Raw genomic sequence first — 27,833 nt, 5'->3', positions numbered from 1 at the left:
TTCATGGGATGACCCCTATCCACTTCCTATACACCAGGCGTAATTTTGTACGCCTCTGTTATGGGTGCACCCCTCACTCACCTTCTCTCTACGCCAAACCATCCCAGGTGTTGTAACTTTTCCATGACTAGCGCCATTCATTTCAAGGGGTCAACTCTAAGTTGGTTTATCATTGGACACTACCCTACACGTTCAACCATCAACTAAGCAGAAGGAAGACCGGTCCACGGTCTTGTCCCTGCTCACCAGTTCCAAGGTGGTGACCCTTGAGAGGTTTTTTGCCATCGCCACGTTGGTCCGATGGATGGAAGCAAAGGCTTTCTTGGCTTGGGCTGTAGATTCTTCCATCTTGGAGCCCAGCAACCCCTGTGCGTTTTGGATTCTCTGGTACCTTTGAGGAAAAGCAAGAAACTGTGAATCAATGGGGTGAAGAGAAAAAAATGGACCATCTTTGTAGGACAAAGAGCAGCACAGCCTGGAGAGGGATTTCTAAGGGAGGTTCCTCAGAAAGGCTTATTTATTTATCATTGCATTTATATCCCACCTTTTTTCCTCCAAGAAACCCAAGGCGGTGTGCATAATCCTCCTCCTCTCCATTTTATCCTCACAACAACAACCCTGTGAGGTAGGTTGGGCTGAGAGTCTGCGACTAGCCCCAAGTCAGCCAGAGGGTTTCCATGGCCGAGTGGGGACTAGAACCCGGATCTCCCGACTCCCAGTCCAACACCTTAGCCACTACACCACACTGGCTTTTCTGCTATTTGGGATGCAACTCTCAGGGAAGTTGGATAAATCTGTACCAGATTCAAATGAGTTTAGATTTCTATGACTTTGTCCTGGGGATTCCACAGCAGAACGGTTGGCGCTAATTCGCGTTAGCGCTAATTCGCATCACCACAAGCCCGCAGTAGCACTCCTGCACGTTAGCGCAAGTAGAATGAAACTCTGTTAAAATGATCCAATTCCGTCAATGAGCGGACCATGAAACGAAAGACGCCTGGCTCTCCGCGAAACACAGAGGGAACGGATGTAATGAAATCTGTACATCCCAACTCCCAATCCTGATTTCAGAGCTGCTGAAAGCAAAATCCATGCTTAACAGCGCTCTGTCTGCTCCCCACCTCTCTCAACATCCAGCGGGTGCAGCTCAGTCGTTTTAGACGCTGGGCTTAATGTTCTTTAGATGTTGTAGTGAGTTGGACCTGCTGCTCTCTGGGGGGTTACTTGGTGGATCCCCTGAATTTTGTGGGGCCCTGAATTTTGGCCTCAAGGTCCAATCCTAGCTGGGGCATTGTCCCCATCTGCTACACTTTGCCCAATGATAGGGCCAGCCCGAGTCTCATGCCCCCAAATCTCACCTCTCTTCCATCTGTCTCCTGAACTCCACTGTAGTATTGTCTTCTACAATGCTCCGCAGAAGGAGATAGCTTGCATTGGACACGAGCATCGCCCTTTGGGCAGTATCCTCCAGCAAGGCTGCCGCCTCCGAGTGGCTGTGGAGAGAAGACCCCCAATACAGTGATTTCTGTAGCTCCCGTGGCCTCTCGCCCGCCAAGATCCATATGCAAAAAATGGAACGGAGGGCACCCCACAAAACGGAGTATGCCTTTTAGGGGGTGGTACCGAAAAAAGCCAGAATGGGTTTTCTCCCCCAGGGGAAAAACAAAAATCCTCTCCAACTTTTTTCCTTGGCTCGGTTTTATGGGGAACAGGGATATTCTCCCAAATGTCTCTGGTGGTATGAATACTCTCCAATAGTCCCGTATTCAGCGTTGATAGTTTCCAAATATTAGGTAGCAGCAGTCAGCTTTTATTTATTTATTTCTTTACAACCGGTGGGCGGACCTGGCTTTGGATGGGTTGAAAAAGCCCTTTGTGTGATACAGCAAAGAATCATAGAATCACAGAATAGTAGAGTTGGAAGGGGCCTATAAGGCCATCACCCTCCCCTGCTCAATGCAGGAATCCACCCTAAAGCATCCCTGACAGATGGTTGTCCAGCTGCCTCCTGAATGCCTCTAGTGTGGGAGAGCCCACCACCTCCCAAGGTAACTGGTTCCATTGTCGTACTGCTCTAACAGTCAGGAAGTTTTTCCTGATGTCCAGCTGGAATCTGGCTTCCTGTAACTTGAGCCTGTTATTCCGTGTCCTGCACTGTGGAAGGATCAAGAAGAGATCCTGGCCCTCCTCTGTGGGACAACTTTTCAAGAATTTGAAGAGTGCTATCATGTCTCTCCCTCAGTCTTCTCTTCTCCAGGCTAAACATGTCCAGTTCTTTCAGTCTCTCTTCATAGGGCTTTGTTTCCAGACCCCTGATCATCCTGGTTGCCCTCCTCTGAACACGCTCCAGCTTGTCTGCGTCCTTCTTGAATTGTGGAGCCCAGAACTGGACGCAATACTCTAGATGAGACCTAACCAGGGCCGAATAGAGAGGAACCAGTACCTCACGTGATTTGGAAGCTCTACTTCTATTAATGCAGCCTCCTGTCTAAAAGAAGGGGCTAGACACTCCTAGATACGGTGCACCACTTCATTCCCCAGTGGGAGTGGGGAATATTCTGCTCTTTCACAGCGGAAAGAGAGAAAAGCCATATAATGCTACTTCTCGGCCTACTAATCCCACTTGGCTTCAAAGTGTGTCGATTGCAAAGCTATGTGCCAGTTAGGGAAGCCAGCCCCTAGTGGCTAAAGATGTTACTGTGGGTTTCAACCGCATAGACACATTTAAATCCATTAAAAATAATTAGCGTGTTTTCAAAAACAAAACAACGGCGTCCTACATACCCCTAGGGTCCCTTCGGTATGCATGCAATGTTTCAGGTGCGTAAGTTATACAGTTTCGGAATAACGGAGCTGATGGATAGACAGACGTTGTATCCTTAATTATATTTATATCCCCTCTGCTTATTTCCTCACAACAATCCTTGTAACTGGCCCATGGTCATTTGCTGATCTTTGCGTCCGAGTGGGGATTTGAACCTGGTTCACCCCATTCTGCGTCCAGCTCTTTAATATCTACATCCCGTTGGCTCTTTCCCTAAGACACCAGAGCCAAAACCACGCAGTCCCAAATGGGAACTGATAGATCCAGCCGTGAGTATAAGAAAACATACCTCCAGGCCAGCATCTTCGAATCCAGTGCACGGCTGCTCCAGTTTGTGGGCTGGTGCGAAATCTCAGGAGGGAGCTCCTTAAAGGGAGGGAGGGGAAAAAAAGTCATAGGACTGTCGCTCCCCTCCCCTCCTTCTCCCCATCTTCGCACTCCATTTCGTGAGGGGGAAGGGGGCAGCGAGCTCAGTTTCCTGTCTCTGAGCTCGGAGCCAAGAAACTGAAAAACTCTACATTCCCCAGACGCTGTATAAAGGACATAACATCGCTCCCTTGTTCTATTCATTATGTGCCTTCTCTTGTCATCCATCTCCGGGCCTGGGGGAGCTTGGGAAGATTGTGCGGCCAGGGTTAACATCTTAAGATGGAAGCCAGGAGGCGGGCTATAATTACACTTAGCAAAGGGATTGGTGGATTCATCCACGGCCGTTAAATAATGAGACCGAGGGACACCCCAGAGTCGCGGTACCATTGCAGTCAGTGTCTCGGAAGCCAGCTGGATTTCTCGATGCGTGGACTGCAGGGAGGACTGGATGTCGGAGAGGAGGATGCAGGCCTTGGTGCCTCCGTAGCCATCACAGCCAATCATCCCACTGGTGTTGCTCAGCCGGCTCTGTGCATCACGGACCAATTTATCCAGCTCGGCGATCTCTCCAAGGAAAGCCGCTTTGGCACCTGTATCAACAACACGACTAGGGATATCTCAAGCACCCGAAAAAGTCCACGAGTCTGACGAACTCCCTGTGTCCAGATCCCCGGACACAGTTGGGCACTCACGGTGTGAACGTGGACAGATGAATGAGCACTCGTGGGTCCCTGGTGAGTGCTTGGCAGCCCTCCACCCCCATGGCTGAAATAGCATGTTTCCCCCACCCCCCGGCCACTTCAGTGGGGACCTTATGGATGCCATGAACGTAGTGAGGGAGTGCACAATTCCTGGGGCCTCCATGGGGTGCACAATATAGGCTCCGGAAATGGTGCACAATATAGGCTCTGGAAAGTTTCCCATTGTTGCAAGGGTAAAGGCGCAGACTCTCCATTGAGGAATTTACTCCTGCGTAAGCATCCCCATTGTGTGAAGGTCCCGTTTATGCAGCTGGGGAAAGTGTGAAATTTTGGCAGTTTGGATGCATGCCTGCCCAGCCTTGGAAGAATTTCGTTTGACCCGAGGAGAGGGTGGAGCGAGCATCCTATGGGGCCAATTTGGGTAAGTCCGCCCACTCTGCCGAGTTTCCCGGCCCCTCAAGAACAGCATATGTTCTGGCACATGGACACGATACACCCAATCAGTGAAACTTTATATGCAGGAAATTACAGGAAGCTACAGGAAGCCAGATTCCGGCTGGATCAGGAAAAACGTCCTGACGGTTAGAGCAGTACGCCAATGGAACCAATGACCTGGTGAGGTTGTGGGCTCTCCCACACTAGAGGCCTTCAAGAGGCAGCTGGACAAGCATCTGTCAGGGATGCTTTAGGGTGATTCCTGCACTGAGCAGGGGGTTGGACTTGATGGCCTTATAGGCCCCTTCTAAGTCTACTATTCTATGATTCTATGAAATCTGATATCAAAAGCTTAATGGTTACACACCTCTGGAACCTTATAGCTGCTGATCAGCTATAGGCTCCAAGAAAATCCAGGATGGTCAAAAGCTAATAATTACTACCGTGACGAGATCCCCATCAACGTGGTTTGCCAGCTCCATGGTCCCGAACACAAGGGAAGGTCAATCTATGCCTGGGTTCCAAACCAGGACAAGGGAGGGCGATGATTCCTGACCTACTCCTAAACATGGCCCGTTTCGGGGTCTTTCACTGAGCCCGCACATCTGGAAGTGGGCCAGAGTAAAGCCAGTTGTGGAACGGGGAAGTACGGTAAGGTCCAATAAACTTTGCTGGCTCTAGGGTTCAGGGGCCATGGCAAGATGCCCTCAATGGGTCCCCTCCCTCAATGGGTCCCCCTCCTCACTGCCATGGTCACCAGCTGCTCCGGCTCCTCCTCCTCCTCTTCCTCATCATGGCTCCCACTGGCTTGCCAGAGAGGCAAAAAGCTGATGAGCCAGGAGGCCGCGGCGTCTCCTGCTCCAACTTTTCACCACCTCCATTGTCTGGGCCAGAGCAAGAGGGAGGTGGACAAGCAGGTTGCCATGGTGAAGAGGCGGAGCAAATCCAGGGTGTGTGTGTGTTTGCCAGTGGGCCCTCGGCAGGTGCCCAACCATACCGACCCATGCCTCTGGCCCTGCCACGTCCCCTCGCGATCTCTCCTTCGCTCTAATTGGCTGGATGGGAAAGGACCGTCTCCTCACCTTTCAGCAGATAATGGCCATGGAGGTTGTCTCCTCGAGCTGCCTCCTCCAGCACAGCATCGTAATAAGGCCCCTTTGGCTGGCCGCAGTTCGGTTTCTGCAACCGTGACTCCATCTTGGACAGCGTGGCCTTCAGCTTGTCCACCTGCAAGGGAAAGAGGTTGACATGGGGGCAGCTTTGGGGGAAAGACAGGCGTAACAGAGAAAAGGCCACCCGCAATGCGTCCCTGAGCTCAGCTTCACTGGTAGGGGTATAGCGGAGCCAGGATTACTGAGGAGAATGAGATGAGAACTGGGTTTACTTGGGAGAACCAGGCTTACTGGGGAGAGCCAGGCTTACTGGGGAGATCCAGATGAGAGCCAAGCTTACTGGAGAGAACTGGATGATGTTAGGGGTGTGGCTAAGGCCCTGATGGTATGTAGCCTGCAAAGAGCCAGGTTTGGGGTACGGGGTCATTTGCCTCCCTACCACAAAACTGTTCCCCAATCCTGATTTAAACAAAAGTATTTGGAGACTGCTACATTCATCTGCTGTGTTTAGCCTGGAGAAGAGAAGATTGAGGGGAGACATGAGAGCACTCTTCAAATACTTAAAAGGTTGTCACACAGAGGAGGGCCAGGATCTCTTCTCGATAATCCCAGAGTGCGGAATAACGGGCTCAAGTTAAAGGAAGCCAGATTCCAGCTGGACATCAGGAAAAACTTCCTGACTGTTAGAGCAGTACAACAATGGAATCAGGTTGTGGGCTCTCCCACACTAGAGGCATTCAAGAGGCAGCTGGACAACCATCTGTCAGGGATGCTTTAGGGTGGATTCCTGCATTGAGCAGGGGGTTGGACTCGATGGCCTTGTAGGCCCCTTCCAACTCTGCTATTCTATGATTCTATGACTGTTAGAGCAGTACGACAATGGAACCAGTTACCTAGAGAGGTTGTGGGTTCTCCCACACTAGAGGCCTTCAAGAGGCAGCTGGACAACCATCTGTCAGGGATGCTTTAGGGTGGATTCCTGCATTGAGCAGGGGGTTGGACTCGATGGCCTTGTAGGCCCCTTCCAACTCTGCTATTCTATGATTCTATGATATATGCCCCCCCCAATTGTTGTGACTTTTCATTGTATCTGTGGGAGGGGAAGAGAAGTGCCAACATTTTGCAACTTGTACGCTGTCCTCCTGAGGATCAGTGGAACAGGATGGGGGTATATATTGAACTAACTCCCAGAGGGTAGCCATGTTGGTCTGTTGCAGCCTTTCTACAAGAGGCTTTTGTTGGGCACTCATCATTGCTCACTGACAGTAGTTTGTGGGTCCTTTACACAAAGTCATCCTCCTCCAGGGCCTCTTCTGTGCTTTGCGACCAGTATCACATTTTTTTTAATTAATGGGGAAAGTGTAGTATTTCTACTGAATGGCTTTTAGAATGCAATAGAACTCTAGTGTAATTCCGCAATTCCGTTCCACCACAGCACCACCTAGTGGTTGTACAGAACATACAGAAAGGTAGAGAGAGAGAAAATCCAGGGGGTGGGGAATATGGGTAAAGGAACCAATTTTAATCCTGCAAAGAACCCGGAAGCAGAAGCCTTGGTAAAGATGCGGGTTAAAAGCTTTATGTAGAAAAGCCGTATAAGGCGGACTGGCAAACTAACCGGCTGATTAAAGCGAGCAAGTTAAGTAGGAGAAGGGGGAAATCGTACCTCCTCCTTGACGAGACTGTAGCAGAGCGGGCACTCCTGGCACTGTTGGCTTCCAGGGTCATAGAAATAGTTTGCTTCACACCGATCGCACTTGTAACCCACAAAGCCTGTTTTGCAAACACATGTGCTGTTCTCATGGCATTGGAGGGAGAGAGATCCCAGCTGGGAGCAGTTACAGGCTGGAAGGAAAGAATCGTTACATGTGCATCTGCCATTATTCAAGCCACACCCCACTTCTACCCAAACACGGTCTCTGAACTTGCACAGGATTCAGAAGACTGAATGAAAAATCACAATACCAGCTCACAATGAAGGCACCCACTAACTGACAACTGTGTAGGAGGAAAACGAGCCACCTGCACAAGTATGAGACCATCTTCTCATCCACTGTTTAAAGATATCTATCCTAGTGGCCATCCCATGAGCTCAGGATGTCCGTCGCCAGGAAATTCATTTCTTTTTTTTGGCTCAAGGGATTTTCACGGCGTGTACGACGATTTGCTTCTGTGAGCCAAGCCGTGGGCTTTTCCCTTTTTTCTATGCAAATTTTGGAAGGTTTCGCAATTCGGCAAGTTACAGGCGAATTTGGGAAATTATGGTGGAATTTGCACAAATGATGGCCAAATTTGCTCAAACTATGGCTGGATTTGCATGAATTGTTGCCGAATTTGCACAGATTAGGCAAATTTCACCTTAATTGGTGTAATTCGTGCACATTCAGCCATAATTCCCATAAATTTGCCACAATTTGCGCTCATTGATTAGAAATTTGTGCAAATTTCAGACCCCCCCCCCCAAATTCACAAAATTCCAGGAAAAGCCATAAACTGGCCCAACTCGCTGCAGATTTGAGTTTGGTGCTGCAGCAGGAACTGAAAAAAAAGTTGGGGGGGGGGAAGGCAAGCTTTGGAAAATGTGTTGAACACCTCTAAAACAGATTGCTCCGAGATCCCTACCATGAGCTAATGCTACATTAAGTGAAGAAGTACTTCCTTTGGTCCAGCCCAAATCTACCATTCATTGGTTCCGTTTGGTGACCCTCAGCCCAGGTTCTACCATATATAAAATGGAGAACAGTTGTTTCTGCATGACTTCACCTTATTACAGATAATTTTATCTACCTTTTTCATGTCCTCTGTGACTGATCTTCCAATATTTATTTATTTATTTATTTATTGCATTTATATACTGGCCCATAGCCGAAGCTCTCTGGGCGGTTTACGAAAGTTAAAAACAGTAAACATTAAAAACAAATATACAAAGTTTAAAATCATAAAAAGCATAAAACCAATAATATCTTTATAAAAACCTCTGCGGCACCAAACTCAGTCTGTAGCGAGTTGAGACAGTTCATGGTTTTTCCTGGAATTCAGGTGTTTCACAGTGAAACCCCCACTCCAAATGCAAAACAGACCCCCCCTCCTTCAGCCAGGAGACAAAATATTTTCTTGTCAAGGCAACTGAAGATGTTACCTCGACAACCTTGGAAGGAGAAACCGAAGAAACCAGCTTGGCATCGATCACATGACACTCCTTCCACACCTGTATGGCAGACACATTGCCCCGTGGAGGGGTGGCAACGGCTGTGTTGGGCTCCCACCGGGTTACATTGGCAACTGGAATCAGGCAGAGAGAGAAAGAGAGGAAGAGGAACACATTATATATTTAACACAATGTGACTAGCAATGGATGAACGTGTCAATTGAAGTTTCTTATCTTTCCATCCTTAAGTTTGGTTCCTCTTAAATTTTGAAAATTTCTCCAGACTTAAGGTAGGTTCATCCCAATCCTTGATATTTTCACATAAATTCACGTGGAAATTCATAACCAGTTTCATGCACATTTCTCCTAAAATCGCAGGCATATTTGTACGTATTTCCCCCTGTGTTATATATTCCCCCACCTCACTTTTATCTATAGCTCTGTTTCCCTCCTCCAATTTCCATTACCTTTTGCAGCCCCTTCCGGCCTGCAGGTCAAAATAACCCTCCTGACACCAGCTGCAATCCCGGCCAGTCACGTGGGGAAGGCAGGTGCATTGACCGGAGACATCGTCGCAAGTTTCTGGACCGTGGGCCGAGCCTCCGGCGTTGCACTTGCAGGCTAGAGAGAGAGAGAGAGAGAGAGAAAGAAGAAGAAGAAGAAGATGAAGGAGAGAAAAAAATCTGACATAGGGCTACCTTTGTGCCTAGTCCAGAAACTTCAACTAGTTCAAAATATGGCAGCCAGGTTGGTTACCGGTACACCTAGGGGGGACCGCATCACACCAGTTTTAAAATCTCTTCACTGGCTGCCAATTAGTTTCCGGGTGGAGTATAAAGTGTTGGTTATCACCTTTAAAGCCCTACTTGGTTTGGGTCCAGGCTACCTGCGGGATCGCCTTCTCCCGTACAATCCGCCCCGCACACTCAGGTCCTCTGGGAAGAATTTACTCCAGCCAACAAAAACAAGGCTGACAGGTATTACCCAGAGGACCTTTTCTTCTGCTGCTCCCAGACTGTGGAATGGCCTGCCGGAGGAGATTCGTCAACTTAAGAGTCTTCCGGAATTTAAGAAAGCCATAAAAACTGATGTCTTCCGGCAGGCCTACCCAGTTGAATTTTAAGATGCCTTTTTTTTAATAATGTGCTGCTTTTAATAATGTATTAGTTTTAAATGTTTGAATTAGTTATATGTATATTATAGTGTTTTTATTTGTGTTGTACCCCGCCTCGATCCAGAGAGAGAGGCGGGTAACAAACAAATACATTATTATTATTATTATTATTATTATTATTATTATTATTATTACCACCCGGCTGGGTTACCAGCTCAGGACTCTGATTCACAAGCAGCTCATATTTGTCTTGGGAATATTGCAACCTCTTAGGCAGGGCCGGTGCCAGACTATTTTGCACTCTAGGCAAGGTGAGCTACTTTCACCCCTTCCCCCCACAAAAAAATACCAACTTTGATTTTTAAGAACAGTTATTTCCTGGAAAAAATAAGAAGCACAAAACTATAATATATGCACGTTCTACATCTGTAATGTAATGTGTTAAATTGTATGGTGTTTGATTGGAGTGCTGGTTGTTATACCGTAATAAACTTATTCATTCAAACTGGAAACTGCTAAATTTATTTTAAAGTGCAAGAAATATGTCATGCCAATTATAGCAAACAAATTGGAAAGGAACGTCTATGGGTCTAAAATGCATTATTTAATAGGAACGTCACCTCCAAATAATTCCCCCCCCCAGCAAACACGTGTGTGCACACACACACACTCAGCATCACTCACTCCAAACAAACACACGCATGAACATGCGTTCACTCAAAGACCCCATGCACCCCATTCACCCATACATTCTCTCTCTCTCTTCCGGGCGCGTTCCAGAAGTCCGAACGTGGAGCTGTCCCACCCCCACTCCAGCGTCCCTGGCTTCGCTTCGGCTGGGCGGGCGCGGGGCGCCATCTCGCCCGCCCAGGCCCAGCTGAATCCTCGGGCCGGCTCACAGCCAACACATGTGAGTACTGCGCTGTGCCCGGCGCCCCTCTTAGCTTGGCGCTCTAGGCGGCCGCCTGAGTGGCCTTTATGGTAGCACCGGCCCTGCTCTTAGGCATAACCTGGAGTGTGCTTTCTTCAGCGGTCTGTACTCACGCGCACACTTTGTTGAAGGGTTGGTGGCCAATGAATTCCCATAGAAGCCCTTCTGGCACCTCTGGCAGTGTTCCCCTGACGTATTGTACAGGCAGCGTAGACACCGGCCCGAAACAGTGTCGCAGTTGCCCACGGCGTTAGGGTCCACGTTGTCGTTGCATCTGCAGGGGCTGCAAAGGCGGACTGGACCGTTTCTTCCCAGGGGGTCCCCGAAAAAGCCGTCATCGCACAGCTCACAGAGTCGCCCTGGCACAGAACAAGCAGGAGGGGAATTTACATCGGCAGAGCACTTACACCAGAGACTGCAGATGGACCACAGCTTTTAAGAGCTGAAAGTATTTTGCCAAAGGCTTCGCTTTCTCCATTGTACATGGGTTATGATTGCTTCCAGGTTGAATGGGTTTGGTAGGCTTTTGACACAGAAAAGTCTGTCAGACCTCTTTCTCCCAGACATTTTAGGGACCTAGTTCTAGGTTATTATGGCTGTTTTATCAACTCGTGGTTTTTATTGTTTTGCATTGCATCGCATTGCATTGTATTCTTTGAAATGTTTGTAATGTATTTTATGTTTTTAACTGTGCTGTAAAACGGCATTTTAGTTTTAAACTGGTTGTAATCCAGCCAAAGAACATTAGTTATTGGGTGGATTAGAAATGTACTCAATAAATGAATAAGCAAATAAATTGATTCCAGGTGAATGTGGATCACCACGAACAGTGACCCTTCTTTCAAACCATGTTCAGCTCGGAGGAAAACCTGTTTGCTGTGTATATAACACAACAACAATGCTTTTGCCATAATTAATTCAGCCAAGAGAACCATTTTGTTCTGTTTTTGAGTTTGCTTCATTAAACCTCAATACACAATCTCTGGGTTCACACAACATGCTAACTCACCATGGGTTACCGTGATGTATGAATGCAGGGTGTTTTCCGCAGGGTGGGTTAACGTGTTGTCTGACTGCAGTGTGTGTTCCACAGGGTGGCTTGTACCCATGCAGTGTGGTTTAGTTTTCTCAAACAATCCAACTTGAGAACCCGTAACTGGGTTCACACAATATGGCTAAATCACTCAGTGTGGGTTGTTGCTAAACTGTGGGTTATCGTGTTGTCTGAATGCAGTGTGGCTTGTTAACCACTCTGAACAACCCATGGTGGGTTAGCCTGTAGTGTGAGCCCAGCCCATGGCTTGTTGTTGAATTGTTTAGGGTTACCAAGCCACACTGCATGGTTAAAGAGACCCCATCCGGTGGAAAATGTTCTGCATTCAGACGACATGGTAACCCACGTTTCAACAACGGGGCTGATTGAGATTCAGCATGCCTGCATTGAAAGATAGCAGGAAAGAGAGAAATACACCATTTGATTATCTACTATTCCTGGACTACAATGCTGTCTCCACCTCATGTACAAGCAGAGTACAGGGTCTCAGGTAGTTATACCCACCTCTCTGTCCTTCTGGGCAGTGTGTACAGACCACTTCTCCACTCTCTGGGAGGGTTGTGCAAGGTGACTGGCCGGGACAAGGGCAAGGCCTACAGTCGTCCAAGCGGCCAATGAAGGGGTTGCCATAGAAACCAGTGGCGCAACGTTCACAGGAAGGCCCTTCGGTGTTGTCCAGGCATTGGCAGAGGCCTACGGTGAGGGAGGGACAAGGCAAGCCGAAAGCCAGATGAAAACCAGTCAACAGCTCTCTTCGTACAGAATAACGTCACACAGAAACCAAGAGCCGCCATTTTGAGCTGGACCAATGGTCCATACTGGGCCCACCCATTCTTCTTGAGTGGAGGCCATGGAGATGCTCCCAAAAGACTGTATTGTGCCGTAGTTTATTTATATTTAGAGAAAGGTCCTCACAATAAAGGTGGAGGACAAAAGAAAGGAAACTTGTCAAGCTAAACACTTAGAATCATAGAACAGCAGAGTTGGAAGGGACCTATAAGGCCATCGAGTCCAACCCCCTGCTCCATGCAGGAATCCACCTTAAATCATCCCTGACGGATGGTTGTCCAGCTGCCTCTTAAAGGCCCCTAGTGTGGGAGAGCCCACCACCTCCCTAGGTCATTGGTTCCAGTGTCGTACCGCTCTAACAGTCAAGATGTTTTTCCTGATGTCCTGCCAGAATCTTGTCCAGCTGCCTCTTGAAGGCCTCTAATGTGGGAGAGCCCACCACCTCCCTAGGTCATTGGTTCCAGTGTCATACCGCTCTAACAGTCAGGAAATTTTTCCTGATGTCTGCCGGAATCTTGTCCAGCTGCTTCTTGAAGGCCTCTAGGGTGGGAGAGCCCACCACCTCCCTAGGTCATTGGTTCTAGTGTCGTACCACTCTAACAGTCCTGAAGTTTTTCCTGAAGTCCTGCCGGAATCTTGTCCAGGTGCCTCTTGAAGGCCTCTAGGGTGGGAGAGCCCACCACCTCCCTAGGTAACTGATTCCATTGTCGTACTGCTCTTATTCTTCCCAAGACAAGCTCCATAATTACCTTGCAACATAGCAATGATTTTATCCAGAGCCTTCTTTTGGCTGAGGAGCAGGGGGAGGGGACGATTTAAATAAGCAAAGAAAAATAAAGAAATAGGAGGGATCTCAGTTTTATTCCTACAACCTGATTGAAAAAAACACACACACAAAGATAGAGATAGGAAAGAAGCAGGGGAGAGTTCAGTGCGGATGCAATTCTCCCGACGGCCTGTTTAGTCCCACTGCGGCCAGCCCAGGGAGAAACGGGAACAAAGTCTGTGTTGTTTTGGAGGTCCCCCAGGAAATGAGTTGCAAGAGGAGTCTGACAATATGTGAAGAAAAAGAGTCAAAAGCAAAGAACGGGCGGCGTGGATGAGGGGAACGAGAAGGAAAATCAAATGACTAGGAAGGGCCGACATCCGAGGAGTGCGAGGGCTTGATTGGCGGAAACGAGAGCTGGAAGATCAAAGCCCCCGGACTTGTATCCAGGGTTTTATGCAAAACCAGAAAGGGAGGCCAGGCGTGGTGGAATTCCGTCATTAAAAAGGCAGGGTTTGGAGGCCGGGATAAAAGACTGTGCTGTTTTCCATTTGGCAGGGGGGGGGGGGGGAAGAAGCTTGTGAAAAACTTCCCTTCCACCGTCTCAGCTGTTTCCCAGCAAACAATCCAGATGTTGCAGGGGTGGAGTTGGAGATGATTGGGATGCCCAGTGGAGGCTGCTGGCAACGATGTCAGTGGGGCTGTGAATCCGTTCTGGGTTTCAGCCGGAACCAGTCGAGAGTCCTAAGGAGCTGTCCAAAGTGCTGAACCCTGTCTCCAAAGTAGGTTCAGCACTTCGGGGAGCCCTTTTAGAGTGCTGGCTGGTACCCAGAGCGGATTCACCGTCCCACTGCAATAAGAACCACCAGCCTCCACTGTGGCTGCGATGGAATTGGGCATTTGGGGAGAACCAACCAGGCCAGGCAGCCCACCTGTCCTCCTTAGTGCGGGAGAAGGGGCCTCCGGAGGTCAGTCAGACTCAGAATATGAAGAAGGAGAAGGAGGAGGAGGAGGAGCAGGAGGACTAGAAATTTCCAGCCAAGACGGGAAGTGAGAGTGGAGGTCCTCCAAGACGCTCCAGGAGTCAAGGAGGAACCTTCCCAGGAGCTTATCGGAGAGAATAAATAAATAAATAAATCCATGCTCTGGAAAGAAGCAAGCAGGGCGAAATGGGGCCTACCTGCATAATATGCCCCAAGCTCATACACATGTGGAAAAATGAATAATAAAATGCAGACGGAAAACAGAGGAAACCACTGACCGGTATCGGGGTCGCAGCTGCCGTGTTGGTTGCAGGAACAGGGGACACAGCTGGTTAAGGCTCCCCCCAAGGGCACCTCCCGCTTGAAGCCTGGGGCACAGGTCTCACAGAATTGCCCCACGTACCCTTGGGGGCATATGCATTCTTCGACCCACAGGGCAGGCGGGGAGAGGCCCGGGAGAGCAGAGACGACTCGGACCTCCTTTAAGGATATTCTGCCTGTGGGAAAGGGGAGATCCAGGACAAGTAAGGGGAAGGACTTCTTCACACAGCGCAGAGTTAAATTATGGAACTCACTGCCACAAGATGTCGTGATGGCCACCCATTTGGATGGTTTTAAAAGGGGGTTGGATCAATTCCTGGAGGAGAATGATCCATGGCTACTAGCCCTGAAGGTTGTGTGCTATCTCCAGTATTCAAGGCAGTAAGCCTGTGTTCATCAGTTGCTGGGGAACATGGGTGGGAGGGTGCTGTTGCACCATGTCCTGCTTTGTTGATCCCTAGCCAACGGCTGGTTGGCCGCTGTGTGAACTGAGTGCTGGACTAGAAGGACCTTCGGTCTGATCCAGCAGGGCTCTTCTGATGTTCTTATGAGAGTTTCAGGGGAACCGAAGCTGAACTCAGACACAGCCGGGGATATTTGTGGAATTGGGTCTTGATAGGAACTGCTCCCATTTGGACTCATGAGCAGATCAGAACCTAGGGGATCCAGCAAATGTTCCGATGAGTACTCGGCTCAACAAATAAACAAAGATGCATTTTAGGGCACGATCCTATGTGTGTTTAGACAGAAAATAAGTCCTACAACTCCCAGCCTGCTCCAGCCTGCCATGCTGAGAGTTGTAGGACTTTTTTTCCTGTCTGACCATGCATAGCGTTGTGCCATTAATGTGTTTTCTAATACACTAAAGACAGACAAACGTCTTCGCAGACTTCATGTGGAAAAGCTGATCTGCTTCCATACAGCATGCCAGTTGATGTGGAGCTCTCCACACCTGGCAGAACTTTTGCCGGGCTTTCAAATCTGATGCCAAGAGGGACATTGGAGGAATTCACAAAATGAGTTTGGGTTTCTATGCATCTGATCTGCGTGTTCCACAGAGGGCCGGCTTTTTGCTAGTTGTGCATATTCTGCAGATTTGCAATCCAGATTTTCACATTGGGGGGAGTGAGAGGGGACTTGTGCTGATTCACATTAGTGCTAACACACTTGCCCACTTGTGCAACTACGCTAATGTGCAGTAGTTAGTTCACATTAGCGTTAAACCTCATTAACCAAGATCCACATCTGCGCAGTTCTGCAACTGCAGATTTGGAAACCACTGGAAACGAAGCCCTGCAAAGCTTGCAGACTTGCAAAGGGTGTAGCAGAAGATTGGAGGATGAAGCGGAAGAATGGAGCCCTCCCAGGGAAGCAGATCAGCTGATCAAAAAGTAATACACTCGGAGATTCTTGCCAGTGTTTTGCTACTGTTGGTGGGTGGACAAATCTACGCCTATGATGTTTCTCTGCAGCTTCCAGCCATTGATTCTAGTCCTGCCCGCTGGAGCAACAGAGAATAAGGGCACAATCTTATTCATGTTAAGACAGACAAAAGGCCAACCACTCCCAGCATGCCCCATGGCTGGCTGAGGCATGCTGGGGGTCGTAGGCCTTTTTTCTGTCCAAACATGCACTTTACGTCTGCTCCATCTTCTGCTTGACAGCCTGTGTCGGGGAGCCATTTCCCCGTCCACCTTCATGGATGACTTACCTGATCTGTGGCTGCATTCGGCCTGGATCCGAAGCACTGTCAGGTTGGAGAGCAGGCGCTGGAATTGGAAAGCGGACAGAGCAGGCTGCATCCCTGCTTCTGCCTCATGAAGCCTGTGAGAGACCAGTCCGGAATTGGAAACAGACAAAGAAGCAGGCTAGAATATTAACAGAGATCTGCTCACCCTTCTAGATCCCAGCACCTGACCTTTCAGAGGCCCACTAGACAAATCTCCAGTACTTGCCAGAGTTAATTGAACAGCACTGAAGTGAATTGAACTGCCTTGTGTGGTTATTTCTTGAATTATCCCCCCCCATCTATTTTATATTCTAATTTAATTTTAATTATGTTACACATTACTAGCGAATGAAGCTGGCTTTGCACGGGTTGGAATAGCCCTTTGCCTGACGCAGCAAAACCTTCGAGCAAAATTGCACCGCTGTTACAGCTGACCACATTGTGCCCACCCTAAGTGAAGCCATGGCCACTGGCACCTCTAGGCATGGTGGACCTCTATGGCCCCCCGAGGGAGGGGTTTGTCCACTCCATTCCTTTGAGGGGGTGTGTGTCTGCCTTTTAATTGGCTCTAAAGCCAAAATGCCTTGATTTTGTTGGGAATATTGCAACCTTGTCTGCAAGTTGCAGGAAGGGGGAAGTATTGAAGCTAGTTAATTCATGATGATTTTGGCCATTCTAGCCTTAGTCTCTCTATAGCCTACAGTGTGGTTTCCTGTGACTAGCTCCTCCTTTCCTTCAACCTCTCTCTCTCTTACTTCCTCCATTGCTGGGAACACCTGTATTTGCTCTCTTGCTCTGGCCAGTGTTACAGAACATAAGAAGACTTAACTTTGAAAGTATATTTATTTATGTATTTATTACATTTTTATACCGCCTAATAGCCGAAGCTCTCTGGGCGGTTCACAAAAATATGCTATACCTGTAGTGCTATGCAAGTTTCTATTACAAGTAAACTCTTTTACCTTTCTCCACTAAAGAAGGGTGTGGGATCCTTTTTAGCGTTGTGCACACGTGGGACTGGTAAATACTCATTCTGTTCTACCTTTTGGTTTTTCTCTGCTAACTGCCTGTCTAACAGGCGGCATCATTACCAAATAATTCCCAGCAGATTTGTCATAGGGTGGTGAAGAATGGTGGAAAGGCGGATACCTGAACGTAATCATATGTCCTTCACAGTTTGTACCATTTCCGCTGCCTTCCACATCAGGGGAGGTGGCCGACACTGAAACGCCGCCCCCTTCCAAAATCAGCCTGACGGGGAAAGTGGGAGATTCCGCTGCTGCGTGGTCTTCGATGTGGAAGAGCACGGAGAGGAGCTGACCGTAGCTCAAGCGCTGGTCATGCAGAAACATCTCTAAGAGTTGGGAGGGAGAGGAAATACAGATGGGAACTCATAGCTGAGGCAATACATTTGCGATGGAGATGGGTGTGTGTGTCCTATAAAGTCCTACACGGCTTGGGACCACAATACCTGACGGAACGCCTCTCCCGACATGAACCTACCTGTACATTGCGCTCAACATCTAAGGTCCTCCTCCGGGTGCCTATTCCGAGGGAAGCTCGGAGGATGGCAACAAGGGAGAGGGCCTTTTCAGTGGTGGCCCCCCAATTATGGAATGTTCTCCCCGATGAGGCTCGCCTGGAGCCAACACTGTTATCTTTCAGACCCCAGGTCAAGACTTTTCTCTTCTCCCAGGCATTTAACAGCATTTAAAAACGCTAAGTTTGTTTGGTTTTATTGGACCCAAGAACTGTTGTTTTTAAATGGATACCATTGTTTTTAAATTTCTGATGGTTTTAAATTGTGTATACTTTTTAATGTTCATTGTTTTTAACTTTTGTAAACCGCCCAGAGAGCTTCCACTATGGGGCGGTATATAAATTTAATAAATAAATAAATAAATAAATATGGCCATGTCAGCCATTATACTGGGAAATGGTGGGAGAGGCAGTGCGGTGTAGTGGTTAGTGCATTGGACTAGGAGTATGGAGATCTGGGTTCCAATCTCCACTCCGTGATGAAGCTCCCTGGGTGACCTCAGGCGGAAGATGGTCAGATCTGTCCATTTTGGTGTCTCCCGCTACACAAGGACGTCTACGAATTTCCCACTCGCAATGTTTTTTTGGGGAAAAAGGTCTAAGAAAGGTGGTCATGATGGTGAACATGCCTGCCCCCCAGATGCGTTGGAGTGCAACTCCCATAATTCTCAGGTCTCTCACAACATGCTAAACTCTAATGTACAAAGTGTTTTCTTTGAGGGGGGGAAAAATAATAATAACCACCTCTTCTCGTTTGTTCAGGTCTTACCTGGGGCCAAAAAATCAGCCGTGTCCTGTTCTCCTTGCTCCAGGGAGATCTCTCCTCTAGCCCAATGCAGTGGAACAGCTTCCCCATCTGGAGTTTCGGCTCTCCAGCCATCAGGTCCTGGTTTAAACAGTTAGACAGGAAGAGAGACAGAGACAGAGAGACATTGAGCTTTATCACACTAGCGTTATACTGTGCAATCACTGCGAATTGCGCGCAAACTAGGACTCCGAAGTTTTCCAGTTTATAATCTGCTTTTATTGTGAAGGACTCTGAAGTTTTCCCGTTTATAATCCACTTTGACTGTGAAGTACTCCCAGGCATCCTGCTTTAATTGTGCTTCAAAGGCAAAAGACCCGACCTATTTTGCTACTACTTTTGGAGCGAATCATTTGTTGTTCTCCGAGCGGCCACTGGGGGCGCAAGAGCAGGATTTGATACTTTTAAGCTTCACATTAAACAAATGCTTACATCTGCGTAAGTTTTAAAGCTAAAGACGTCACAATTGGCACAGTAATAGATATTAAGGAGAGCTTTAAGCATACCAAATTTGAATCGGATTGGGTCATCCGTTGATTTTTAATGATTTTTTTTTTTTACATTTCCCCCCTTAAACCGTTTTCCTGGTATGCAAAGGATCTTAGGAGCGCTGCCGCCCGGGGTGTGATTTAGCTAGCAGCAACAACCACAATGCCGACAGCTTAGCACTGTAGGGGATCTTTCGAGGGAAACAGGTACGTGGGATGAAGCTGGTGGTGGGGCTGGTGGTGGTGGGGCTGATATAAGAGAAGAAGATGTGGGGAGATTGTGGCTGGGGTGAGCAACAGGAGGGGTTACGGAGGCCTGCACAGTGACGCGATTCAGGTGGAGCAGGGAGGGGTTGTTTGTGTGCTTTGGGTGTGGAGTGCATTGTGCGCATGACTGGAAGAGTTTGAGGGGCTGATCCTAAAAGGGAGAGAGTGAAATGAGTGACTGGAGCAAGTGGATCTTGTGTGCTGGGAGAGTGCGGGATGATTAGATCAGCCATTTTGTGACCGTGCCCATTCAATTTTACTGCCAACCCTGCCGAGAATCTGCTTAATTTTTCCTCCTCCCTCCCCATTGCCTTTTCCTTGTGTGTTGTGCCTTTTTAAAATTATACGTCTGCAGACAGGGACTGCCTTGTTTACTGATTGATTATAAGCATATTATTATTATTATTTTGGCTAAGGAGCACAATAAAAATACTTTACATAAATTAAAATAAACTTTCTCAAAGTTCCAAAAGTGTCTGTGTGGAGACTGGTTATCAAGAATTGCGGAACTTGAAAGCCTCGTTATCACTGCATTTAATTGGTAGGGCAAGGAGGCCCTGTCAATTGCCCTGATCCTCTGGCAGAAGACATCACTGCTCCTGCTCTGAAGTAGTCCAGGAACACCCACACACACACACACTCCCCGCCTCCATGACAGTATGGTTCCCGTGGAGCCCAGTGGAAAACAACTCAGCTAGATGAGACAAAATGGTCAAAATCTGACCTAAAACAAGAAAGCTCATCAAGAGCTGATGAAATTGCACCTTTAACTACACGTGAAAATGGGATTTAGAAGAAAACACACACACACACAATTATCCAAGCGCCTTGAAACGTTGCCCTTAAGTGGCGAAGCTGAAACCATCTGGATCTCGCCCGCTAAGCAATTACATGGCATAAAGGCCGCGTCCAACGCAAACCGAGGGAAGGCATTAAAATTAATGCAGCAATTCTCGTTCTATTTTAACTATAATCACTCCAGATTTTAATAGGATGGTATTTCAGATCATCTCTGCATTTTAACAACACACACACACACAGACACATAGTTATGCCCAAGTCAAATGATTACATTAACAGTCAATAAATCCAAATGGTTACGCAGGGAATAATTAACATCAGAGCTCTTGCCCGCCGGGGTATGTGAGGATGTTGATGGTTTGCAAAACGGATGTGTCTTGGACCTCGCTGCAGAGGGAGATATACCACAACAGATGGGGCTACAATATTGTTCCAGCCCCGTCGGATCGCTGGCTGTTGGAGAAGATCGGAATGAGAGCTCAGCAGCTCCAAGCCAAGTTCACAAAGAGGTCTTGGCCCAATGGGGGAATGAACCCACATGGAGTCAAGAGCCGTGCCCGAGGAAGAACAGGAGGCAGAGATCAGCGTGAAGGTTTTATACCCCAACGCGTTCACGTTGGGCCACCAGCTGCGTTTTCTCTTTCTCCGCTGGACAGACGGAAGGCAAGCAGTCCAGCCTCATGCTGCTCAGAATGAAATAAATCCTAAGAGCAGATTTACACAGCTGCCTTTCCCCTGTCCTTGACGTCATTCCGCTTTGTGGGGACTGCGTAAGGCCGGCTGCCTCAGCCTGACACCCTGCAGACGTCTTGGATCATGGCACTCTCCCCAAACTACACTTCCCAGGATGCTACAGGGGAAGCTGTGGCTGTTAAAGGGTTAAAGGCCGTTCAACAATTGCAACTTTGCAGTGCAGCTATTAGTTGGGATGTTGGGAAAATCCATTCGGGTTGGTGGTGGAGTTTGATGGGGTTCCCTAGGCTCACACCAAACTTCAGTTTGGTTCCTGCCATGGCACCCTGACTCTATCTTCAGCAAGTCAGGTAAGTTCGTTTTCCAAGAACTTTGCACATTTGAAGCTTTTGAATTTGCGCAAATGATGGTCAAATTTGCTCAAATTGCTCAGAAAATTGCACAAATTGCAGAATCGCCTGCTCCTTTAAAAAATGTGCAAAGGTTCCTGGAGTTTGGAGAACAGCCTGCAGCTTGGCTCACAGATGCAAAGTGAGTTGTACATGCCATGGAACTCCATCTAGGGTGACCCTATGGAAAGGAGGACAGGGCTCCTGCATCTTTTACAGTTGAATAGAAAAGGGGATTTCAGCAGGTGTCATTTGTAGGCATGCAGCATCGGGTGAAATTCCCTCTCCATCGCAACAGTTAAAGCTGCAGGATCCCTGCCCTCTTGACCAGATACAAAAGAGGACAGGGCTCCTGCAGCTTTAACTGTGGTGATGAAGAGGGAATTTCACCCGGTGCAGCATGCCTACAAATGACACCTGCTGAAATTCCCTTCTCTACAACAGTCCTGTCCTCCTTTCCATATGGTCACCCTAGGATTGGGACCCCAGGAAGGCTGGGTTTTGTCCCTGGGTCTGGGGCCGTACAGTCCTGTTCAGAAAAAGCACTCTTCAATCGCAGGATAAAGTGTGAAAACGCAGGTTTTTTGGGGGTGGGGAATGCAGGTTTTGGAAATGCGCAATTTCAGAAGGGTGCACTTGCAAACCCAAGTCAGGAAATGGCAAACATTTCCAGAGAATTGCCCTCCTGTTCGCAATCAGGAGCGCATGATTTGTGAACACGAACTAAATCCTCACATATACGTAGTACATATACCAGTAGAAATCTTTCCCAGCTACCTTGGTTGAAGTCAGAGAAGATGTGATGAACTCCATACTCTGGAGCGGCTGTGCATGCTGTTGAATGGCCATAGCAGAAGCAGCTGGTGCAGCCTGTGGGATTATGAAGCTGTAGGTTGAAGCTACCAGGTTCGCACCTGAACAAGAAAAAGACCTATGTCAGGCAGCCTCATGGACGAGACCAATTTTTATTCAGAATTTATGTTTCTAATTCATCATTACATTTATGTCCCCCTTTTTCCCCCTTGCAAGGAACCCAAGGTAGCTTGCATGGTCATCTTCCTCTCCAAGTTATCCTCAGAACATGGATTTTGTTGATGCTGTGTACTATAGCCTGGGTTTCTGGTTCTGCAATGGGCCAGAAGTTTAGCAGGGATCAGGTTAGCTCAGGCTTTTCAGGAAAGCATGATAAGAAGAGATCAGCCTCACAGAATGCTTTGAGTGGGGCTGAAAGTCAGACAGGATTGTCTGCAACAAGGAGCAGATCAAGGCTGAATCTTAACTAAGGGTTTGGCCACATTTAGGCTAGTTGAAAAGCAAGACTGGAAGTGATCAGTATCATAGAAAGCTCTGAGTGGGGCTGGAGGCCAGACAGGATTGTCTGCATGTTGCACCAACAAGGAGCAGATCGAGACTGAGCCTTAAATAAGAGTTTGTCGGAGTTTATGCTAGTTTATGCCACCTCAACACTGACTGCAGCTTTGGCTCTAGCTTGTTGCTGAGACAACATCCTCCTATTGTCCTAGTGGTGAGTTCCAGCTAGCAAGCCCACTGGGAGCTATCCAAGGACCTGTTTTCTTGTACCTTGACCTGCCTCCTTTGGCCAGACCGCATCTGCTTACTCTGATCTTGCCTACCATATGGGACTTCCTGCCTTGATCTGATTGCTGCCAAGAGCTACCAGCTTCCCCTGTAAGCCTCTGGCAAACACAGAACAATACATACATCCCTGCCCAAAGGAGCTTAAAGTGTAACTTTGAATCTGGGAGGGAATAGTAGAGCGAAGGGACAATAGGTCATGTTTGCAGGGTATGAAGACAAACCCAGACATTTCACTCACCTGTTACACAGGTACCCTTCCACCTTCTCCTTGCACGTGCAGCGTCCTGTATTTGGGTCACATTGTCCCACACTACCAGCTGCATCGCAAGCACAAGGCCTGTGAAAGAGGAGTCGAAGGAAAAAAGCTGGAACGTTGCAGTTAGAGCTGAGCCACCATTTCACAGGAGACGTTTTTCCGAGGAAGTCCCATGTGGGTGCAACCAGTGGCGGCTCTGGGTTTTGGAGGGCTTGCTTGACAGTAAGCCCTCCGAAAAAAGCCCTATGAAGAGAGACTGAAAGAACTGGGCACATTTAGCCTGGAGAAGAGAAGATCGAGGGGAGACATGAGAGCACTCTTCAGATACTTAAAAGGTTGTCACACAGAGGAGGGCCAGGATCTCTTCTCCATCATCCCAGAGTGCAGGACACGGAATAACGGGCTCAAGTTACAGGAAAACAGATTCCGGTTGGACATCAGGAAAAATGACTTGACTGTTAGAGCAGAATGACAATAGAACCAGTTACCTAGGAGGGTTGTGGGCTCTCCCACGCTAGAGGCCTTCAAGAGGCAGCTGGACAAGCATCTGTCAGGGATGCTTTAGGGTGATTCCTGCATTGAGCGGGGGTGTGGGGGTTGGACTTGATGGCTTTATAGGCCCCTTCCAACTCTACTATTCTATGATATTATTATTATTATTATTATTATTATTATTATTATTATTATTATTATTATTATTATTATTCCCACCTTTTCCCTCCAAGGAACCAAAGGTGGCATACATAATCCTCCTCCTCTCCATTTTATCCTCACAACAACGACCCTGTGAGGTAGGTTGGGCTGAGAGTCTGTGACTGGCCCAAAGTCACCCAGTGGGTTTCTGTGGTCAAGTGGGGACTAGAACCCAGATCTCCTGACTCCCAATCCGACACCGTAGCCACTACACCACACTATCTCATCACAAGGGCTGAAGTAAATTTCAGCTGCCTGTCCAGCCAGCTTCCATGCGCGACGTAGGGACAGGGCGCCATCTTGCCCTTTGCCTCAGGCGGCAAAATGTCTTGGGCCGCCCCTGCTCCTAACACCCGCCACCCGAGGGGGTTGCCTCGCCCTGCCAAACGGTAGGGCCGTGTCTCTCTCACCTGCAACCGCCTTCGCTGAGGGAGTGGAATCCATGCCGGCAACGCTCACACTTCCAGCCCGCCACTGTGTTTTTGCACTCACAGGTGCCAGAACTGTCACACTGGGGATTCAAGGAGCCTGAGGAGACAGAAGGGTCAGGAAGAGGCTGGTGGGGCAATGTGGCCACCTGAGGTGAAGGACGTGACCTCCCCTCATTACACACGCCTGACCGGACCGGTGGGGACAAGACAGGTGCGGAACCTCCTTCAGCCAGAGGGACAAATCCTATTCTGGAGCAGCTTTTTTTTAACCCCACCCATTCCAGTGGTGGGTGGGGCTAGAAAAGGGGGCGGGGCCAGAAAACCAAAAACTACCAGCATGTTTTAGCTTAAAGCCCTTCGTGCCATAACTGAGCCTTAGGGGAGGCATTTGAAAAATTCAATTCACCAGAGGATTGGCGGTTGAGGGAACGGGGTGTGTGGCCACCTGAGCCCCCCAGGAGGGACGGAGTTTCAGCACCCCTGCTCTAGACATTTTGAGTAGCAGGGGGGCTTTTGCAGAGTGGCAAAATCAGAGGTCTCTCAAAAAGTCCAGTTTCTTTTGGTTTTATTTAAAGTGCTGTTGGAACCATGTCTGGTTGACAGCTGGTTGGCCACTGGTTGGCCAACAGAGTGCTGGACTAGATGGACCCTCGATCTGATCCAGCAGGGCACTTCTCATATGCTCTTGCATTCTTAAGGATTTTCACACCGTTTTTCAGTTAAAAAGGCTCCCATCCTGACGCCCATAAGATCAATGATATGACCCAGATCTCAAACCATTACGATTTCCCCACGGTGATGCCGTATCTCTCCCTCTTGCGCATTTATACTTCATAGGATGCACAAAGACATTTGTTGTGGTATTTTAGATAATGTGTAATGAAAACCAGGAAATAACACTATGAAAGCGGTATATGGAACGTGTAAGGTGGCCCCACAGTTATCAGTGCATTTCAATACTGCTATAAAGCAGTAGTGTTGATCCAGCCCTCAGATTTACAGTCATTATTATTATTATTATTATTATTATTATTATTATTATTATTATTTATTTATTTATATAGCACCATCAATGTACATGGTGCTGTACAGAGTAAAACAAGTGCTTGTTTACTGGTTGTTTAGACATCGTGACCCTCCAGTTTCGCTTCTGTTTTTAAACAGCACTTTCGGCGTGTGATTTTTGTGGCAGGGAATATGCAGTATTATTTGTGAGAGCAAAAGGAGGAGAAGAAGAAGAAGAAGAAGAAGAAGAAGAAGCTTTTTCCACTTGTGTATTTGTGCTATTCTGCTATACCACAGTGCCACCTAGAGGTTATTTATTTATTTATGTATTTATTATTGCATTCTGTATATATATCCTACCTTTTTTCCTCCAAGGAACCCAAGGAGGTGTACATAATCCTCCTCCTCTCCATGTTATCCTGACAACAACAACCCTGTGAGGTAGGTTGGGCTGAGAGTCTGTGACTGGCCCAGAGTCATCCAATGGGTTTCCATGACCGAGTGGGGACTAGAACCTGGGTCTCCAGACTCCCAGTCCAACACTTTAGCCACTACACCACACTGGCTCTCCAACACTTTAGCCACTGCACCAAACTGGCTTATATAGCAGGAAAGGAAACAATGGATACAATGATATTAAAAGTGTCGTGTAGAAGAGCTCACTGACTCAGATCCTTGGTCCATCTGGCTCAATACATTCATTTGCCAAGTAGGAAAAATAGCTTGGTGTGTGCCTCAGCCTGGGCTTGTGGGAAATAGAAACCCCCAGAGCAAGAGCGAGTCTTGGGGAATTCTCAAAGGAGCTTAGGAACATGCGAAGCTCCCTTATACCTTGGTCCATCTAGCCTAGTTTTGTCAACACGGACTGGAAGCAGCGGCTCTCCAGGGTTTCAGGGATGAGTTTTTCCAGCTCTACCTGGAAAAGCCTTGGATTGAACCTGGTTGCCTTCTGCATGTAAAGCAGGGGATCTGCTACCGGGCCACGGCCCCTCTGGTTTGAAGATACCTGGAAGCTCTTGGATACTTTGCCATGCCTCAAAAATGCCCCTACCCGCTGGGTTACAATTGCAGGGCTGACATGCCGTCCGGACATCCCAGCGGTAGAAGTTCTGGCGGCAACGCTCACAGTGCGGCCCTTCGGTGTTGTCCCGGCAGTTCTGGCAGTGTCCACCGTGCCCCGTGCGCCGGTACAGCTCCCAGTCGTAAAAACACTCGTCCGACCTGCCGCTACAGTTGCATGCTGGGTAGAAAAGAAGGAAGTCAAAGGGGCTGAGAGTCAAGGATGGGTCACATCCCTCGTTGCCTGACTTTAGATTGTATCCTCCTCGGGCAGGAACCCGTCCAAGTTAATGTCATTTGCTTACAGTACAGCGCGAAATGCCGTATGATCTGATGCCACGATATAAATGAAAACACCCCCAATGACTGAAGAAATTAAAAAAGGAAATATATCTCCCACAGCCATGTGGTCTGAAAAATAACCAAGCCTCCCCTCAGGAAAGTGATCCCCTCCCACCCAGGCTTCAGGTACATTTCTCTTTTGCCCCTTCCTGGGAACAGCCAAAAACGGATGGAGTGGAAATATCGGCGGAGCATTCACTGCAACTGACCGCCCCTGCTCACTGTCTCCGCTGCTGGAACTTGTTACTTACGAAGACACTCATTGGCCGACTCGGCGGTGCCTCGTGCCCACGGGCGGTTGTGATAAAACGGCTGGCATGAGTCACAGTCCGCCCCAGTGGTGTTGTGCTGGCAGAGACACACCAGCTGATCGTCTTCGTCCGGGATGCATTCGCTGGCGTGGCCGTTACACTTGCACCTACGAGAGAACCACAGGAGGCGAAGACACACCCCTTCAACTGTAGGAGTCCTTCTACAATATTGACCACCTCTAAAGTTGGATGGGCTGCCTTCAGTCTCGTATTGCCTACTGTCATTATTATTCATCAAGTGCCACTTAGAAAAGTACTGACAGCTTTGCGTTTTCAGTGTCTGCCCTCTGCCTATCTAAAGGGAGGATTCAATAACACCCCCGTGCACCAAAGACTCTGCATCTGTGAGTCAGGGGAAGTGGAGGACATTCAACATTATCTGTTACGATGCCCTTTATACACATCCCCTAGACAAAAATTTCTTGATTACATTCTTCGTTATCTTTCTAACCGACCTTCCCTTGAGCAAATCTGCATCTTGCTGGCTGGCAATAAAAGGAAGTGAGGCAGGTGGCTACCAGGAGCAGGGCCTCCTCTGCTGTGGCACCCCGGCTGTGGAATGAGTTCCCTAAGGAGGTTCGCTTGGCACGCACACTACATGCTTTTAGATGCCAGGTGAAGACCTTTTTATTCTCCCAGTATTTTAACAGTCTATAAATTAATTTTAACTTTGCTGTTTTAAATTTGTATTTTTGCATTGCTGCTGTTTTTATCTTGGTTGCGCTTTTACACTGTATTTTATATTATGGTTTTATACTGTTGTTTTATACTTTGAATTGTCTTAATTTTGTAAACCGCCCAGAGAGCTTCGGCTATTGGGCGGTATAGAAATGCAATGCATACATATATACATACATACATAAATATTTATTACTGCTC

The 27,833-nt window shown here is 48.1% G+C and overlaps 1 protein-coding gene across 1 annotated transcript in view; it reads right to left on the bottom strand.

Moving 5' to 3' along the window:
* Positions 1 to 27,833, bottom strand: part of LAMC3 (laminin subunit gamma 3) — a 48,058-nt gene that overhangs the window by 7,493 nt on the left and 12,732 nt on the right. Inside the window, exons 4-22 of the mRNA XM_063144717.1 lie at positions 26,895 to 27,061; positions 26,294 to 26,482; positions 24,217 to 24,334; positions 23,096 to 23,194; positions 22,036 to 22,172; positions 18,585 to 18,701; positions 17,426 to 17,630; positions 16,259 to 16,371; positions 14,505 to 14,723; positions 12,193 to 12,381; positions 10,748 to 10,993; positions 9,057 to 9,210; positions 8,581 to 8,723; positions 7,108 to 7,286; positions 5,412 to 5,556; positions 3,578 to 3,783; positions 3,114 to 3,190; positions 1,359 to 1,493; positions 247 to 391 (exon numbers count right to left, since the gene is read on the bottom strand). Of these exons, the coding sequence (XP_063000787.1) occupies positions 247 to 391; positions 1,359 to 1,493; positions 3,114 to 3,190; positions 3,578 to 3,783; positions 5,412 to 5,556; positions 7,108 to 7,286; positions 8,581 to 8,723; positions 9,057 to 9,210; positions 10,748 to 10,993; positions 12,193 to 12,381; positions 14,505 to 14,723; positions 16,259 to 16,371; positions 17,426 to 17,630; positions 18,585 to 18,701; positions 22,036 to 22,172; positions 23,096 to 23,194; positions 24,217 to 24,334; positions 26,294 to 26,482; positions 26,895 to 27,061 (2,983 nt within the window). The remainder of the gene's footprint in view (positions 1 to 246; positions 392 to 1,358; positions 1,494 to 3,113; positions 3,191 to 3,577; positions 3,784 to 5,411; positions 5,557 to 7,107; positions 7,287 to 8,580; positions 8,724 to 9,056; positions 9,211 to 10,747; positions 10,994 to 12,192; positions 12,382 to 14,504; positions 14,724 to 16,258; positions 16,372 to 17,425; positions 17,631 to 18,584; positions 18,702 to 22,035; positions 22,173 to 23,095; positions 23,195 to 24,216; positions 24,335 to 26,293; positions 26,483 to 26,894; positions 27,062 to 27,833) is intronic.

This window comes from Elgaria multicarinata, chromosome 19 (assembly GCF_023053635.1).
Source record: "Elgaria multicarinata webbii isolate HBS135686 ecotype San Diego chromosome 19, rElgMul1.1.pri, whole genome shotgun sequence".
In the NCBI taxonomy this organism is placed as follows: Eukaryota; Metazoa; Chordata; class Lepidosauria; order Squamata; family Anguidae; genus Elgaria; species Elgaria multicarinata.
Note: the sequence above shows the minus strand (reverse complement) of the source record. Positions and strands in the feature narration are given on the sequence as shown.